The sequence below is a fragment of the Phalaenopsis equestris genome, unplaced genomic scaffold, assembly GCF_001263595.1.
Source record: "Phalaenopsis equestris unplaced genomic scaffold, ASM126359v1 Scaffold000006, whole genome shotgun sequence".
Taxonomy (NCBI): Eukaryota; Viridiplantae; Streptophyta; class Magnoliopsida; order Asparagales; family Orchidaceae; genus Phalaenopsis; species Phalaenopsis equestris.
Window position 1 is genome coordinate 77,014 of NW_018164448.1, and position 16,025 is coordinate 93,038.

At 32.8% G+C, this 16,025-nt stretch overlaps 1 protein-coding gene across 2 annotated transcripts in view; it reads right to left on the minus strand.

Annotated features, from left to right (window-relative positions):
• Window positions 1-3,567: 3,567 nt before the first annotated feature.
• The window catches only part of LOC110018211 (protein TRIGALACTOSYLDIACYLGLYCEROL 2, chloroplastic), a 16,704-nt gene continuing 4,246 nt past the window's right edge, over window positions 3,568-16,025 (minus strand). Inside the window, exons 3-6 of one of the 2 annotated variants that reach the window (XM_020715456.1) lie at window positions 13,078-13,407; window positions 11,559-11,674; window positions 4,095-4,182; window positions 3,568-4,001 (exon numbers count right to left, since the gene is read on the minus strand). In XM_020715456.1, coding sequence (XP_020571115.1) covers window positions 3,909-4,001; window positions 4,095-4,182; window positions 11,559-11,674; window positions 13,078-13,407 — 627 coding nt within the window. In that variant the 3' untranslated portion in view covers window positions 3,568-3,908. Of the gene's footprint in view, window positions 4,002-4,094; window positions 4,186-11,558; window positions 11,675-13,077; window positions 13,408-16,025 lie in introns of both variants that reach the window. The other variant, XM_020715455.1, reaches the window with a different exon arrangement.

Below are 16,025 nucleotides of genomic sequence, written 5' to 3' on the forward strand. Positions count from 1 at the left end.
TATATATATATATATAATCGAGAAGTGCTATTAATAAATAAATAAAAACTTAAATTTTGGTTATTTATAAAATTTATATTTTTTTTTCTATTCATTTAATTTGTAACTAAATGTTACCATTTATAATTAAATCTTAAAACTAAAATTTTATTTTGGTTTAAGTCTTAATAATATAATTACTTTTTATGTGTAAAAACAAAAAGTTTAAACTTGTTTATATTAAATTAAGAAAAATATATATAATTTATTTTTATTTCAAAAACGCATATGTTCACTGTATTTTTCTCATGTTTTTTTTTTCAACAAAAAAAAAATAGTTTTTTTTTAATACTCAAAATACCTGAAAATTCTTTTGTGTGCTTTTGAAAACAACCAAATATGTTATAGCATATCAAATATGACTTATTTTGAGTAAAAACATAAACAAAACAATAGAATAAAATTAGAAAATAAAAAACAAAGGTGAACCCAAAAGGCGTATTTAGATTCAGTTACTCTTTCATATTCATTCAAGTACATAATGTTCTTATGTTCACACACTACAATTTCACCTAAAATCTTGAGCCCCCCACGAGCTAAATACTTGTAATAATAATAATAATAATAATAATAATAATAATAATAATGGTACTAATGATAATATTTGGAAGGATAAAACACCATCCCGTGTTTTCATTGTTATCCTCCTTCAAAATGCACAATGGTAAGTCATGACAATACCAATTGAATGGTAAAAGCCAATGGCCAACCCCTCCCTTCAAAATTTCACCAAGTGCTAGTTCAAGGGACCAGTCCACCTTCATGATGAAGCATCATGAAATGAATTGAAACCACTCTCCATCCAAAGAAATAGCTTTGGCTAAAACTAGCATAATTTTATTTCATTATTTTTTAATATTAATCTCACTCCATTTCCATATTTGTAATTAGTCACCCATCTCAGGAGTTCATGAGATGTATTTTGAGTAGTCTAAAATGAGCTCAATTATGTATATTAATCCTATCAAGCTCAAACCTAAGTTATTCTTGATATAAGCAATTTATATAGCCATGAATTATAACTATATATGAAATAAAACTATGCTTTCTTTATTGCAATATCTTGAAGACAAACAGCTGCAAGAATCCTTTACTTTTATCTTATCAATTGCATTCCACCTCTCTTATCTCTCTGACAAGTTATTTCTTAGTCAAACCTAGTGTTTTGGCTTTAGTTTGCCACTTAAATTTCTTTTTAATCTCATTATGCACCTAAGAACTTCACATGATCATCTCTTAAGAAAAATATAGAAAAATCTACAAAAAGTTCACCACTCTTTAGCCGTTCAAATATGTCAAAATTAGCTTTATTCAAGTTTATAATCAAACTCCAAATTCAATTTTTATGGGAAACATCTTGAAAACTATTAAGATTTAGAAAAATTTCTCAACCTCTATTCATATTTGATGCTACTTGCTATAAGTTATTACTGCCCCCCAAAAGGTGATTTTAAAAATGTACATTCACTCTTATGTCATCTAAAGTTTAAAATGACGAGTTGCTACTCATTCAACCATCCAAAGACACTTGTTGTGTCAATGTTGTTAAAGGAAATTATTCATTCCATTTTCAATTTGAACCTCTAAACATTGCACTCTAAAGATGCAATTATTTGCACTAATAACACTTATAAGACTCATCATACACAATGCTTGCATCAATTCATTAATTTTTTTTTTAATTTATCATTGCAATTATTGTATTGTAATTATCATTTAACCAATAGCTATCATTGTTTAAGATTCATTGCCATCCCAACCATCAATTATAAGTCTATCAATATTATTACATTTGTCTAGTGTGACTATTAAGCTAAACTTTAAGCTTTAAGCTAATATCACATTTCTTCATATCATTATATTCACGTTTGCACCTCCTGTAATTATCACTATAAAATATCTTAACACACACATTAAAGTTTACTATCTCTAACAACTTTAGAATTGATGTCAAATATTCTTTACCATCATGCTAGATGAAAATATCAAGCCTAATATTACTATTATTGTGATCCTTGAGCTTTGGGGATGCAACTTCTAGACTTATCATTTTTTTCTACACCAAGCCATGTTATAGTCATCACCCTTAGGTTCAATGCACTCACCACCTCTAGGAGTATGGTGTTGCTATAGTCAATGCTCTTTGATCAATCATAGTCGCCAATTTTAAAGTTGTTATAACCCTTGCTTTTGTCTTATCACAATCACCACTTAAATTTTGTTATTCCAACCACTCTTATGTTATCCACCACCATTTACTTCAAAATTGTTGTACCAAAATTCAACAATTCAAATATTACTCGGAGTTGCATTTACTGAATTTGATATTGTGTCTATGATGACTTAACCATAACAAATAACTAGTACTTAAACTTAGTACCAACTCCTCCAAGGTTCAATCACCCTCAATCCATCATTAAACAAATGCCTCTCCAACTAATTGGAAGAAGGCATGATTATGCACTCAATATAAACCCACAATGCAAATTTGCATCTTAATAAAGCATGTGGTTGATTACCTTAGGAGATTTCACAATTAAAAAATGTCTATTTTAATGCTTAGGCCTAATAACCTCAAGCTACAACAAATATAAATCTTTCATTTAATTAAAAAAATAATAATCAAACCACAATAATCATTGGAATAAGATTTCAATCATCCTTGTGCCCACAAACAGATGAGAATAATGTCAACCTATATCGATAAATTCGTTCCAACAATTTGAGGCGACCTTATCATTCTTACATAACGATGATTATTATAATAAATTTTAACCATTTTATACTCATTTCTTAGTTGTTCTTGCTTCGCTAGAATGCGTCGAATGTGCAAAATATATACTCAAACCAACAAACCATAGCTTGCAAGTAAAAAACTAACCAATTGAACTAATAAAAGTAGGACATCAAATTGATGATGATGACATGCCAAATAAATTAAATATTAATTCCAAAATTTAAAAAAAAAACTTTTTATTTATTAAATACAACTTTGATGTTGACTCCTTCAACTACCACATAGTGGTGAAATCATTTTGGCCACAATTAGCAGATAATATCCCCATCTAAAAGATTCATGACAGCCAGAAAGCCTTCATTAAAGATTTATATAGCCTCTCAGCTGAGGAAATCTTCGCTCTGGGGAAATGTGTAAATCATGCTGATGAGATATATAATTTCATCATTTCGGTGACTTTACTAATTTAAGAATATATTTTAATCAGAAGTGATGGCACATTGAAAGCTTTCAAAGAAAAGGCTCAGGAACAAAACCAATTTGTCAAATGTTTTAGCTGTCAATTGACAGTGATATGAAGGGCTGCAATCAAAAGGTTAAATTTGCAATAAATAAATAATAATAATAAATAAAGTAAAGATGTTTGCTTGCATACCATAAAATTTCATTTATTTGTACATCTAATATCTTAATATTTACATTTACTTTGATAATATTTTAGTGTGTTAATTGCATGAACAATGAATCACAGCTAGCTAAACAAACAATTTAAAGCCACTAAAGATGGTCACTGATCAGCTTCAAGAGCACAGCAACTTTTTGACTGGTAAAATATAAGTTTCAAATCATCCAAACATTTATAGTTCAGCAGCAAAAAAAGTGCAAAAATCAAGCTTATACCTATGCAGAACAACATTAAGCCTATTCAAGAACAGCATGAATGATTCGCTCGTTCTGGTTTGGTTGGTTCGACTTATGATTTGATTGATTCAATTTCGCCCATAGTTTGATTTCATTTATTTGATTTAACAAATCTGTCGAACGATCCAACTGCTCATACATATTGATCCTTCGAACCGGAGATTGAGAATAAAGATTCAACATTCCTTTACTACAAGATCCTGCTGAGGGACTACAAGATCCTGCTGAGGGACTTGATGAGCATCTTTATGTTCTGCCTTGTTGCCTCGTCGCTGGTGAATACTGAGATGTCTGAGCTAATACTCTGCAAGCATACAAATCAAGTGAAGTTAACCCGCACCAAGTTTTAGGTTTGCATGAGATCACCAATAGAGAAGAGGGAAGGCATATATTTTACCTCGAGGTTTTTTAAGGTGTACACAAGGGTGAAGATAGACCGACGAAAGATCTCGACGTTCTCTGGAGTTAGAATTGAAGAGCGCAATCTTCTAACAAACAAGAAGAGAGAAAAAAATGAGATGATCTCATTTGTATTGGAGTACAAGTCTCCACTACAATAGCGAAGGTTGTTGGAAAATGGAGAAGTTTTTTATTTTTTAGTTTATTTTATGTTGTATTGTATTCAACAATATCCAAAAAAAAGGGAAACAAGTTCGAAAATCATAAATTTATGGATGAACTTGAGGAATTTAGGCTGTTTTCTCGATGACTTGTATGACATTAGAGAAGGATTTTGGAATTTTGGGGATCCAGGTAGGAGCAATCTTACCTAGTAGCAAGTCTCCTCTAAAGGCTTCTATTCTTCATTTTCAAAGATCTCAAGCTTTAAATGCCTGGTTACTCAAGTCTACTCCAAAAGCTTGTTTTATTTTCATTAATTCATATAAAAAGTTTTGTTTTACTATTTCATATTTGTTTAAAATTTTGTAGGTGTCCTTACCTATGAGTAATGTAGTATAAGCATCAAAGTAGGCCACATGAAATTTGGTTTTTATATAAAGCTTTTTGAATCTAAAGAGGAAGATGGAGGATCGAAGCCTCTGTCCTTGCCCTTTAAGGCGTTGCATAAGCACTTTATCCTCGCCCAAATGTTAGATGTCAAAAAACAAACACCTTTACGCTCACAAACTCATGAAGTACATTAAAGACATTGGAAAGATGGGAATCTAGTTCACCAAGATGTTATTGCGCTCTACCATAATATTAAGAAGAAAGTATACAATAAAAAGTCCCCAGCAGGAAACAATCTTCAAAGAATGTAATATTTGGCGGCGGTGGGCGGTCAGCAGCTAGCGGCAGGTTTGCAGCGGCAAGGATGGGCATCAACAGGCAACGAAAGAGGTTGGCAGATGACAGCAGCATAATTTACAATATATTCGATTTCACCCAAATCTGGGTAAGTTTAGAATGCATTGAGGATGAAATAAAATGAGAGTTTAGAATTCACTGAAATTTTACTCTGCATTCTGTTCTCCACAAAACTGACTTTTTGTGAGATTTGATAAAACTCAAAATTTTCATCCATGATAAATTAATGTAGAGAATTGAAGATAGGTTATTGCTCTAGATATGAAGCTATCCATTATTATTTGACCTTCTAATTTGTAATATATTTTTTCTTCATTTATATTTATGTAGGGGATTGGGGCTGCATTTGAGATCCATTATTGGGAGAAAGCTCAGTGTTCTTTCTTCGAAATTAAATAGGATTTTTGTGACAAGACCACTTCAATTAAGATATTTTAATAACAAAGTCCGTCATCAAGGAATAATTTTAGATATTTCGCTTGATTCATTGTGAGATGCACATATTTGTTAGAAACTCCTGTTATATTTGTGACGGTTATGCCGGCATAGTGATGCACTGCCTTGAAACCTGTGTAGAATATTTTAGGTTGAAGATTATTATGTCATTTGATGGAATTAAGCAGTCATGATCTTCACACAAAAATAAAGCAAGGAAAAAGCTTATTCTTTATTTCAATATAGAAATTACTATTACCTTTATTATTTATTCATAACGAATCAAGATTAGAATACTATCTGGTTATGGACCTCAATTTAGTACGTCGTTAGCAGAGGATCAAGCCCAAGAGAATTTATGTTCATATGGCATTTGTATTCAATTTCCCCACTTTTAGATCATAAAATATATTGCAATGAGTAAAGGTACTCCAAACAGAAGGTCCGTGGTTAAAACTTACAACTCTACCATATTGGCAGAGTAGCCCAATAAATTTCCTTTTAAATGAGTTTTCATTTAAAAAAACTTGAAGGACTTGTACAAATGCACTACAAGAAACTTTAGCAAGCCATTTGCTTCTAATTAATATTTTTCTGCTAAAGCAGTTATCAAAATGTGGACACTTTCTATTATGACTATTAGATAGCCCTCTATATGTAAAGAAACAAGTATTGGAATAATAATAGGTTACAGATCCGGTCAACTCTACCCCAAAATGTAGAAGATCAAACCTATGAATTTTATAATCCTGCCATATTATGTAAAGCTTCTAGCCCAAAGATTGGAACTTGGCCTTGCCCTGTAGATAAAGTGGCGCACTGGATTTTTGTCATAGAAATCCTTGAAAGCCTCAAGCAAATATGATGTCTAAAGCGTTGGTAACACTTTAAGTGAAACATTTAATTCCCAGTCTACAGTGAGATGGATTTGTTTGATTCTATAGAAGCAATTGATTTATAGCCTTTCTTTTACTCCCTAATATGTGGAAGTTCGAATTTATGAATTGGGACATCTAATCCTAACCTATGGGCAGCAGCACCCATACAGCCAGTCTACTTTTAAAGCTTATGCAATTTAAACAATCTTCGAGACAGGGTTCGACTCCACCTTTGATGCATGGCAAATCGAGCTATAATGAATCCTATATTTATCGGTGTTTGCATTATATTTTATCATTTATCAAGAATTTTAATAGGTTAATTTGCCTCTAAATGAGTTTTATGATGACTCCAGAAATCTCAAAATATATTTGAAATTTTTATCTAACTTTTTTGTATAATTGTTGAAATTTTAATGGAATTATTTTTCCTTTCTTATCATTTCATTTTTTGTTGCCATTTTTAGTTCAAGAATATACTGACATATCAGAAATATTCTTTGTCCTATTATGCCAATGAAATAAATATGCACACAATATAGTTGAAATATTTTAGTTTGAAAATGACATGCATGTTTGAGTGATTTGCATGCTTATTGGAATGAGCATGTTCATTGATTTCTAGCTAGTTAGCATGCTTTCCAAAGTTTAATTTACATGCTAGTTTCCTTTATATCCTTGTACCACATGATATTACAAAAGACATCCATCTTAAGCACCCACTCTTCATTTTATAAGTTATAATATTTGTCTTATTCTGGATAATATATTCAAGAATCTTAAATGTATCACGCATATGTGTCCCTTTACCTTTTAATAATACAACAAAAACAACAAGCAGCCTTTATCCCACTAAGTTAGGTTGGCTACATGAATCCATTTTCTCCATTGTGTCCTATGAGTGTCATATTTTTAATTCTAATAAATTAAATTAAGATTATTTTTTATACAATAGGCCAAAGTCCATTTTAGGTCCGCCTCTACCGTTCTTAACAAAAGTTGAATCTAAAACATCTACTTTCCTAACCGTATCATTAGATGTTCGACATTTAATGTGATCAAGCCATCTAAGATTAACTGAAGTGTTGCTGAGATGAGAATGCATAGGTGTATGCGTGATTTGACACTTAAAGACAAAAATGTGAAATGAAAAAGATATTGACACGGGAGCTAGAGTTTTATTTCGGTTTATATGTTTTGGTATTATATGTTCCAAGTTATTATTGTCTCTATATTTCAGGATGACATACTTGCAATTATAAAAGTCTAGCCTCTATAAATAGGGGCAATTTTGTGCAAGAGCTGAGGATAGGGAGTATTTTGATGAGTTGTAAAAACCTTTCTTGTATCCTTTCGGGTTAAGAAGTGTATTTAGTATCCTGGAGTGGCGCCCAGTTGTTGATCAAGCATCATTCATTACATTTTATGCATTGTTACCTTTCTTGGGATTTTCGGTCCAAACATTTTTCTGTTTTCTAGATTTTCCGAAATACAGATTTATGTTTTACCTTCTTTCTGGCATTATCTTGGTATATGAGCCAGGTTCTTGCACATCTTTTCTCTTCCTTCTCCGAGTTCTTATGCATTTCATCCTTTCTCTTTTCATTTATTTTCAAATTTATCCTTTCTCAGGAATTCTGTCCAGATTTTTTTTTCCTTTTTTTTTTCCTGAACTTCAGTGGCTGCAAGAACTAACTTGCGGTTTTTTGTCCAGATTTTTCTTAGGCTTGCAATCCAGGTTTTACACGGTTTTCCAATCCATATTTGCTAATTTTTGTCCAGATTCCAGTTCTTGCAATTTTGCTGTTCCAGTTTTCCAAAATTTTGGGTTTCTGGTTTTTCCAACAGGTTCTTGCGGGTCTAGCCGCAATTCTCTGTTGTCCAGCCATGGGATTCCTCTGTCAAGACGAGTGTTTCCTCTGCTATCGGGATTCCCTGCTTTTTACTCTGTCCAGTCATGGGTATCCTTTGTACAGCCCGTGGAAGATTGCTATTGGATATCTGTAGTTCTGTTTTTCGTTTGCAGACTACTGATATTATCCTTGTTACCGTGAAGATTGTTTTATTGCAATTTTGGCATCAGAATTCTTGGGTTGCAAGAATTGTTACAGTGAATTCCAAATTTACAGATCAATTTGAGTTTTGTCGTGAATTCCAATTCTATAAATGGGCTCAAAGATTTCCTAGTATGTTCCTGCATTGCTTTTGAAAGACCTTAAAGACACAGTCACGAGGTACGTCTTGACAATAACCAATAGTTCCATATAGCTACCCACAACTCCTCCAGAAGTGCAGGGATTGATACAACAGTTTGAAATCTTATTTCTGGTAGAGATTCTTGCGGGATTGCCTCCTATGAGAGAGTAACATGTCATTGATCTTGTGCTTGGTTCGGTCGTCCCCAACAAACTTGCATATATGTTGCCTCCAAAGGAGCACGAGGAACTTCAACGCCAAGTAGATGAGTTGAACCGCAAAGGCTTGGGGTGGCATAGTACTAGCCCGTGTGCGATTCCAAAGAAGAATGGCTTTGAATATTCAATATTGGAAGTTGTTTGGATCACAAAAACTTAACCTACCTGGAGATTAGAGTGACTTCATCAATTTTCAATGCCTCCAAGTTGGTTGCTCGTTAGAAATTAGATTATGAGATTGTTCAATATGAGGAAACCTTGAAAATCCTGAGAGAATGATGTGGGAGCTAGAGTTTTATTTCAATTTATATGTCTTGGTATATGTATTTCAATTTGTTGTTGTGTCTTTATGTTTTAGAAAGACATACTTGTAATTACGAGAGTCTAGCCTCTATAAATAAAAGTTATTTTGTATGGGCTGAGGATAGAGAGTATTTTGATTGGTTGTAAGAACATTTCTCATATCCTTATGTGTTGAAAAGTGTACTCAGTATTCTAGAGTGACGCCAAGGTGGTGATCAACCATCGTTCATTATAGTTTATGCATTCTTCCCTTTCTTGGTATTTTCAGCCTGAAATTTTTCTTGTTTTCTAGATTTTCTAAAGTACAGATTTCAATTTTACCTTGTTTTCAATATCAAATATGGGCTTAAAGTTGATCCATGATATAATCCAACTGAATAGAAAAATACTTGGTAAATCTTCCTTCTGTTCGAACACATGTAACAGCTCTAGTATGCATATCTTTAATGACTTAACTATAAGCATGTCAAAACCTTTCTTTTCTAGAACTCTCCAAAAAACTTATCTAAAAACCTTATCGTAAATTATTTCTAAATCCATAAAAATCATATGTAGATCCTCCATTCTCTGTACTTCTATCAAATCTCTCAATAGATGTATAGCTTCCATAGTAGATTTCCTCAACATAAATCCAAAATGATAATCATAGATCTTTATATCACATCGTAACTAAACCTGAGGGCTGGGCGGACCGGGTGGCGTGAGTCGGGCTTATTTGGGCTTTTACAAGTCAAGGGTCGAGCTTGAGCCCAGATTTTATTTATAATTTCATAGTCAGGCCCGCCTACTAAGTAGGACAGGTCGGCTAGCGGACCTCCATGGAACTTAAATGAAAAGTGATTTTTTATACCAAAAAATAAATAAATAATAAAATTTTTAACATTTTCTCTTGAATTATGTTGTTGATTTAATTTATTAAAAAAAATGTAATATGAACGCTTGAAACATGAAAGAATGTGTGACAAGAGTTTTAAATAGATTTTGTATGTACGAATTTTTTAATACGTTTAAGTGAATTTAATAGCAAATGTATACACATAAAATACGTAAGATTTTAAACTAAAAACATTTCGATATGTAAATACAAAGGAGCTGAGTAAAATATCACAGAAAAAAAAGATTTAAATACGTGCTACTCATCAATTTCTATTTAATTACATATCTAACACTTAGACTTCAATTTTTACATATTTGTCATCTTATATACACATGAAAGTTGTATGTCATTTAAAAAGAAAAACTGAAAGTGATATAAAAGATTTGGTTGGTATTAATATAAAAAACAAAATTTAGGCTACATAAAGAAGAGAAATGATTAGAAAATTAATCACCTCAAAAGCTTGCAATCGCGAAATATAATTATGAGACCAGGACAATGGGCATGCCAAGCTTGGCGTGGTGGGGGCTTATTCGGGCTTTGTGGGTTTAGCTGGGCCAAGCCCGCAAGATTTTAATTTTTTCATACCCAAGTCCGTCCATTTTAAGTGGGCTCATGGTGAGCCAATCGGGCCACCCGCGTAATGCCCAGGTTTAATCGTAACCTATGTTCAATTATTCTCTCCCATAATTTTAATGTATGACAAATTAACTTCATTCCTCTATAATTTACACTCTTGTACATCCTCTTTATTCTTAAAAATGAGGATCAAATTACTCTTTCTCCACACTTCATGCATCTTTTCAGTTATTAAAATAATATTAAAATTTTAGTAAGTCAAGAAACTCTCAAATCTCTTAAATATTTTCACGCTTCTATTGGGATACCATTAAATCATATTGATTTTCCACCTTTAGCCTTTGAAAGCCTCCTCAACTTCTTTTTTACTAATGTAACGATAAAAATAAAAAATTTTATTATTATTAATGATATTAAGATCATTAAAATCGGTCGTATTCACTAGAATTGCATATCATAAACTAAAAATTTATTCTATTAATTCTTAATCCTCTAACAATTTAAGTATTTTTTTAATCTTCTAATTTTTCACTAAACTTCATAGAACCGGTTAGAACCATATCATCTGCAAAAAAACACACACGAAGATATTTTACTCAAAATATTTTTTTTATAAGCATTTCTATAACTAGTAGAAAAAGATATAAACTCAATTCTCTCCCTCAATGTAATTTTAGTTGAATCAAAGCTCTTCGGTCACTGACAGTTATTTGTAATACTAGCTAGTGCTACATCATATACCGGAATCTGTGCACATCCACATGTGTATATATAATATTTCAGCATACCTTTAACACAAATTTCAGCCTTAAAGAACCCAAATCAACTCTCATAACATTCAATCAAAATCATATGCTTCTCAAGGTTAATAAAAATCATATGCAATGCTCTTAATATGTTTTCACTGGTAATTTTTTCAACTCAAGATTTACATGCATGATAAATCTTGTCAGCATGAAACCAAATTTATAATCGAACTGCAAGGAATGGCACATTCTACAGAAACTAGCTAATGACTATAAAAATCAAATAACATTGCATTATAATGAAGCAATCATCAAACTCACCTCAATTCCTCTGTTGCTTCTGCTAGACTTTTGGTTAAGATTTCAACATCCTTCAAAACAGCACTATCACGGATCTCAGTAAGTAATGGTTGAATGTCTTCAGCCAAGAGTTCAACCTGCAGAACAAAAGAGAAGATTAAAATGATTTCATATGAAGCATGCAAGCTTGTTTGTCAAAATTTAATCATGTTCTAAAGCTAGAACTAGAATTTTAATAAAGAATAAAAGGTTACAGCATTATACAATTCCAAGCAGATTAAAAAGCAAATTACTCCAGTGTTGATTAAAAACCCCTCCCAATGGTTAATATATTTTCAAAGTTCCAAATCCTAAGGGCTCGTTTGAGAAAACTTGACCTCCTCGAAAAGTCCGTTCAAACACAGCATCAGAAAAAGCTGTGTTAAAAAATTAAGTTCTATAAATTAAAACTCCTGTTTGAATATAAAAAAATTCTGTGACGTTTTAAATAACCTTCCGCTAACTCTAATCGCGATCCATTCTTCTCCCATGATAACCTCATCATCTGTCCCAAGTTTGAGAGTGTTACGTATGTAAATCTCCCAAAAATGTTAATGACTGTAATTACCAGTTAGTGTCTTCTCTCCTCCTTCCTCTCTTTGTTTGGATCTCTGAGTCAACACTGCCTAAAACGTTACAGAAAAAGCCTGTGTCCTTTTTTCCCAAAAGGCCGTCAAAGGGAACAACAAAGGACATCTGCCATGGAGGAGATTTTCGTTGTTCTTTGCCCAGTAGAATATCATTTACCCTTCTTGTTCTTCGAGCAGTAAAAATTTTTGTATCTACTTTTGCCAGAACGACGATCTGAAACACTGGAACAGAGGGGCCATGGTGCAATCTAAAACTGAAAAATAAGGTTGCAGCAGACGCAACTGAGGAAAAATTGATCAGGCAAAGAAAACGAGGGAGTTCTGTTAACTGTTTCTGCAATAAAACTGAAGGCCGACGCCCTCTCAAACGAGCCCTACAGCCCGCCAAGCGTCACATTTCATTACATTACTCACAAATTTTTTATCAAGAGAAGGTGGGGAAGAAGAAAAGGAGGGTAAACAAACTAAAACTTAAGAACTGCACCTCAGAAAAGTCAGGAGCAGCAAGTGAACAGCGAAGATATGAACTTTATAGTTTACCAAGATACAAAATTTATTTTTTTAAAAATAGTTATATAAATTGAAATCCATCCAAGAAGTTTATAAATGGCACTTGCATCTATTGTGGCCTTTGAGTCCATACAAAATGTCAAAGTGATAATGCATCCCTTTTTTCAAGTGATAATGCATCTTACCATTCAGGATTCAATGTTTAATCGTACCAACTTTCCATAATAATCCTAAAACATATAAATCATAGAAGAACATAAGAAAACCAAAACTGTCAATTAGTCCACTGGAATCCATGCATCCAAGAACAAGATGTGAAAGGGTTTTGGCAAACATCAATTTAATGGGCATTTCCTGCATAAAAACTTGCCAAGGATTTTGGCAAACATAAAAAATCAAACCTTCGCAATTAGAGGTTGTGCTTCCTGTACAATGGATGCAACTTTTTCAGCCAACATGTAGCTTCTTCTGATGCCAACTTCCTCCATTTCTCGTCCAAGACGGGTGAATATACTTACTAAAGCATCCAAGCTTACTCCTTGTTGCCCTTTCATTTTCTCTCTATCACATACAATGAGGCCTTCTTTAAGGCAACCAGGATCAGTAGGTCCAACGGAAGGTGTTGGAAGAGGATCCTGAGGTGTTATGTCAATCAATGTCTCCATAAGCAGGCCAGATTGGTTGACCTCAACCACAGAGTTCCTAGGTATGATAGTTTTAACATCTTCAACCTACCAAAAGGAGATGATAAAAATTGTGTTATCCAGGACTTCTAATGAAAAACATAAAAAAAAAAGCAAAAAGGAAAAATATATTTTAAACACATACTATACATGAGTTTTTCATACAAACCAAAAGGTTCAGGAGAACTCCCTAATACATTTTTTGTTTTACACCTAGAGAATTATTTAAGATGGAGCATTGGCATAGAAAATATATTTAAGATCAAATTTGATGAGAGTAATATTATCGAACTTGAAAAGGAACAAATCCAGGGCAAGCTGCAACATTTCAGCAAGTTCAAGAATGAAAAATCTCATGGAGCCAAATCAAATAAATGCAAAATAAAATCAGGAAGCAGAATTTTAAAACCGAAAGATTCGTCAAATATTAGAATATGAAAAATAGGTGGCACTCACCATATCAGCTATGAATATCAAAAGATTCACAAAAGATCTAGAACTTCACCCACATGTTAAGCTGCCTAGAAATCACGTTGAAGCCCTTAATAAAAATGGAACAATTGAATCCAGAAATTAAGGAGAAAAATAAGTTCAAAATGGAAAAAAACAACAAAAGAAATTCTGCCAAGATGAAAACAATAAAAGCAGTATCTGTTATCTATGAGATCCTTAAAATGTGAGTGCGAGACAGAGCCATCAGAAGTCTATTATACCACCCCCGCACACAAACTTACAAAACACATACAAGGAAAGGCATAATAACAAATAAAGGTTAAGAAAAAGAGAGACGTGAAAAATTTATTGGTTAAATCAATAAGTAACGAGAAAGCAAATTGCACTTATTTCTAGTTATTTGTCAGTTGGATGCAGGTTGACTATTATTACATTAAACCTACCACGTGCTGACAAAAGCATAATTTCTTAACAGAAGTAACCAAGAAACCTAGTAGACTTCCCACAGAAAGCTGAAAGGTTAATTTACTCACAAAAGATGTAACAGACTGGTTATCCTCACAAAGAAAATCAAATCCCTCAAAAGAAATATGTTGACACCAGTAAAATGCACAAAATGGAAAAAAACAACAAAAGAAATTCTGCCAAGATGAAAACAATAAAAGCAGTATCTGTTATCTATGAGATCCTTAAAATGTGAGTGCGAGACAGAGCCATCAGAAGTCTATTATACCACCCCCCCGCACACAAACTTACAAAACACATACAAGGAAAGGCATAATAACAAATAAAGGTTAAGAAAAAGACAGACGTGAAAAAGTTATTGGTTAAATCAATAAGTAACGAGAAAGCAAATTTGCACTTATTTCTAGTTATTTGTCAGTTGGATGCAGGTTGACTATTATTACATTAAACCTACCACGTGCTGACAAAAGCATAATTTCTTAACAGAAGTAACCATGAAACCTAGTAGACTTCCCACAGAAAGCTGAAAGGTTAATTTACTCACAAAAGATGTAACAGACTAGTTATGCTCACAAAGAAAATCAAATCCCTCAAAAGAAATATGTTGACAGCAGTAAAATGCACAATATTATGACATAAAATAAGATAGGCTTATGGATCTCAAGCAATTAACATGATTTGCAAACCCTGGAATAAGTCCACATTGATATTGTATGAGTGGTCAGGAAATTCATCATTCAAGTCACAAACCTTTCATTATCGAATAAAAATGTAAATTTTAGCCCCACCATTAAAAGAATCCAAATGTCTGTGCCTGGAAGTGTAATTATGCACCCCTCAAAAGAAACGGGGGTAAGGCACAAGTGTAATTACGCAAAAATCACATACAATTCCGTGCGATGTTCCATATGAGTTGCAAAATGCTTGGTCCCATCAAGAGGACCCCAAAGTTGTCAAGCAGCCAGCAAAGCCTCTCCTTAAAGGCATTTATACACATTGCAGAGTCCTCCCTTTTCCATTTTATAAATACCTGACAATGATTGGGCTTTGCCACTTTATAAATACTCCAACAATAAAGGCTCAACAGAGCTGAAGGTGGTTATTATCAGAGCTCTAACGAGTATTGTAAAAGCTTCCTTCACAACAACATCTTGGTATCCACAGCCAAAATTTTTAATTATGTCTTGGCTGTAAAGAATTTCCTAAAACCTTCCTTCACAACATCTTGCCATATTTGCCTTTTTCAACCCCACCCCTCCCAACCCCCTATGCTAAGCTTTATTTATCGAGTGGGAAGGCTCATTGATATATGAATACATAAGTGGAAGAAACTCTTATTCATTCAAAATCAATATGTTCGTCGCTGTTGGTTGATGACTAGGTTGCCTTGCATTCACTTGAGAGAGGAAAGAACCTTGGATAGTATTGTATAGAGAGAAGGGGCTAATGGAATTTAAGAACATTAGAGGCAAAAAAAGTAAAACAGAGAACAGAAAAAGTTAGTCCCAGGCGCGCAGCTATAAGATTTGTTTGCTTGTAATTAATTTCAATATTTATATATTTGAGAACATGCAAGCATTCTCTATTTATAAAAGGAAATTTGTAAAGGAAATAGAAAAGCATTCGAAGAGAATCAAAAACGGTTGATAAGTCAAATGTAAATATGTATATTTATACTCAATGTAGTTGCCTTAATATGTCCACGTAGAAGTGTATTAATTATTATTATTATTATTATTATTATTATT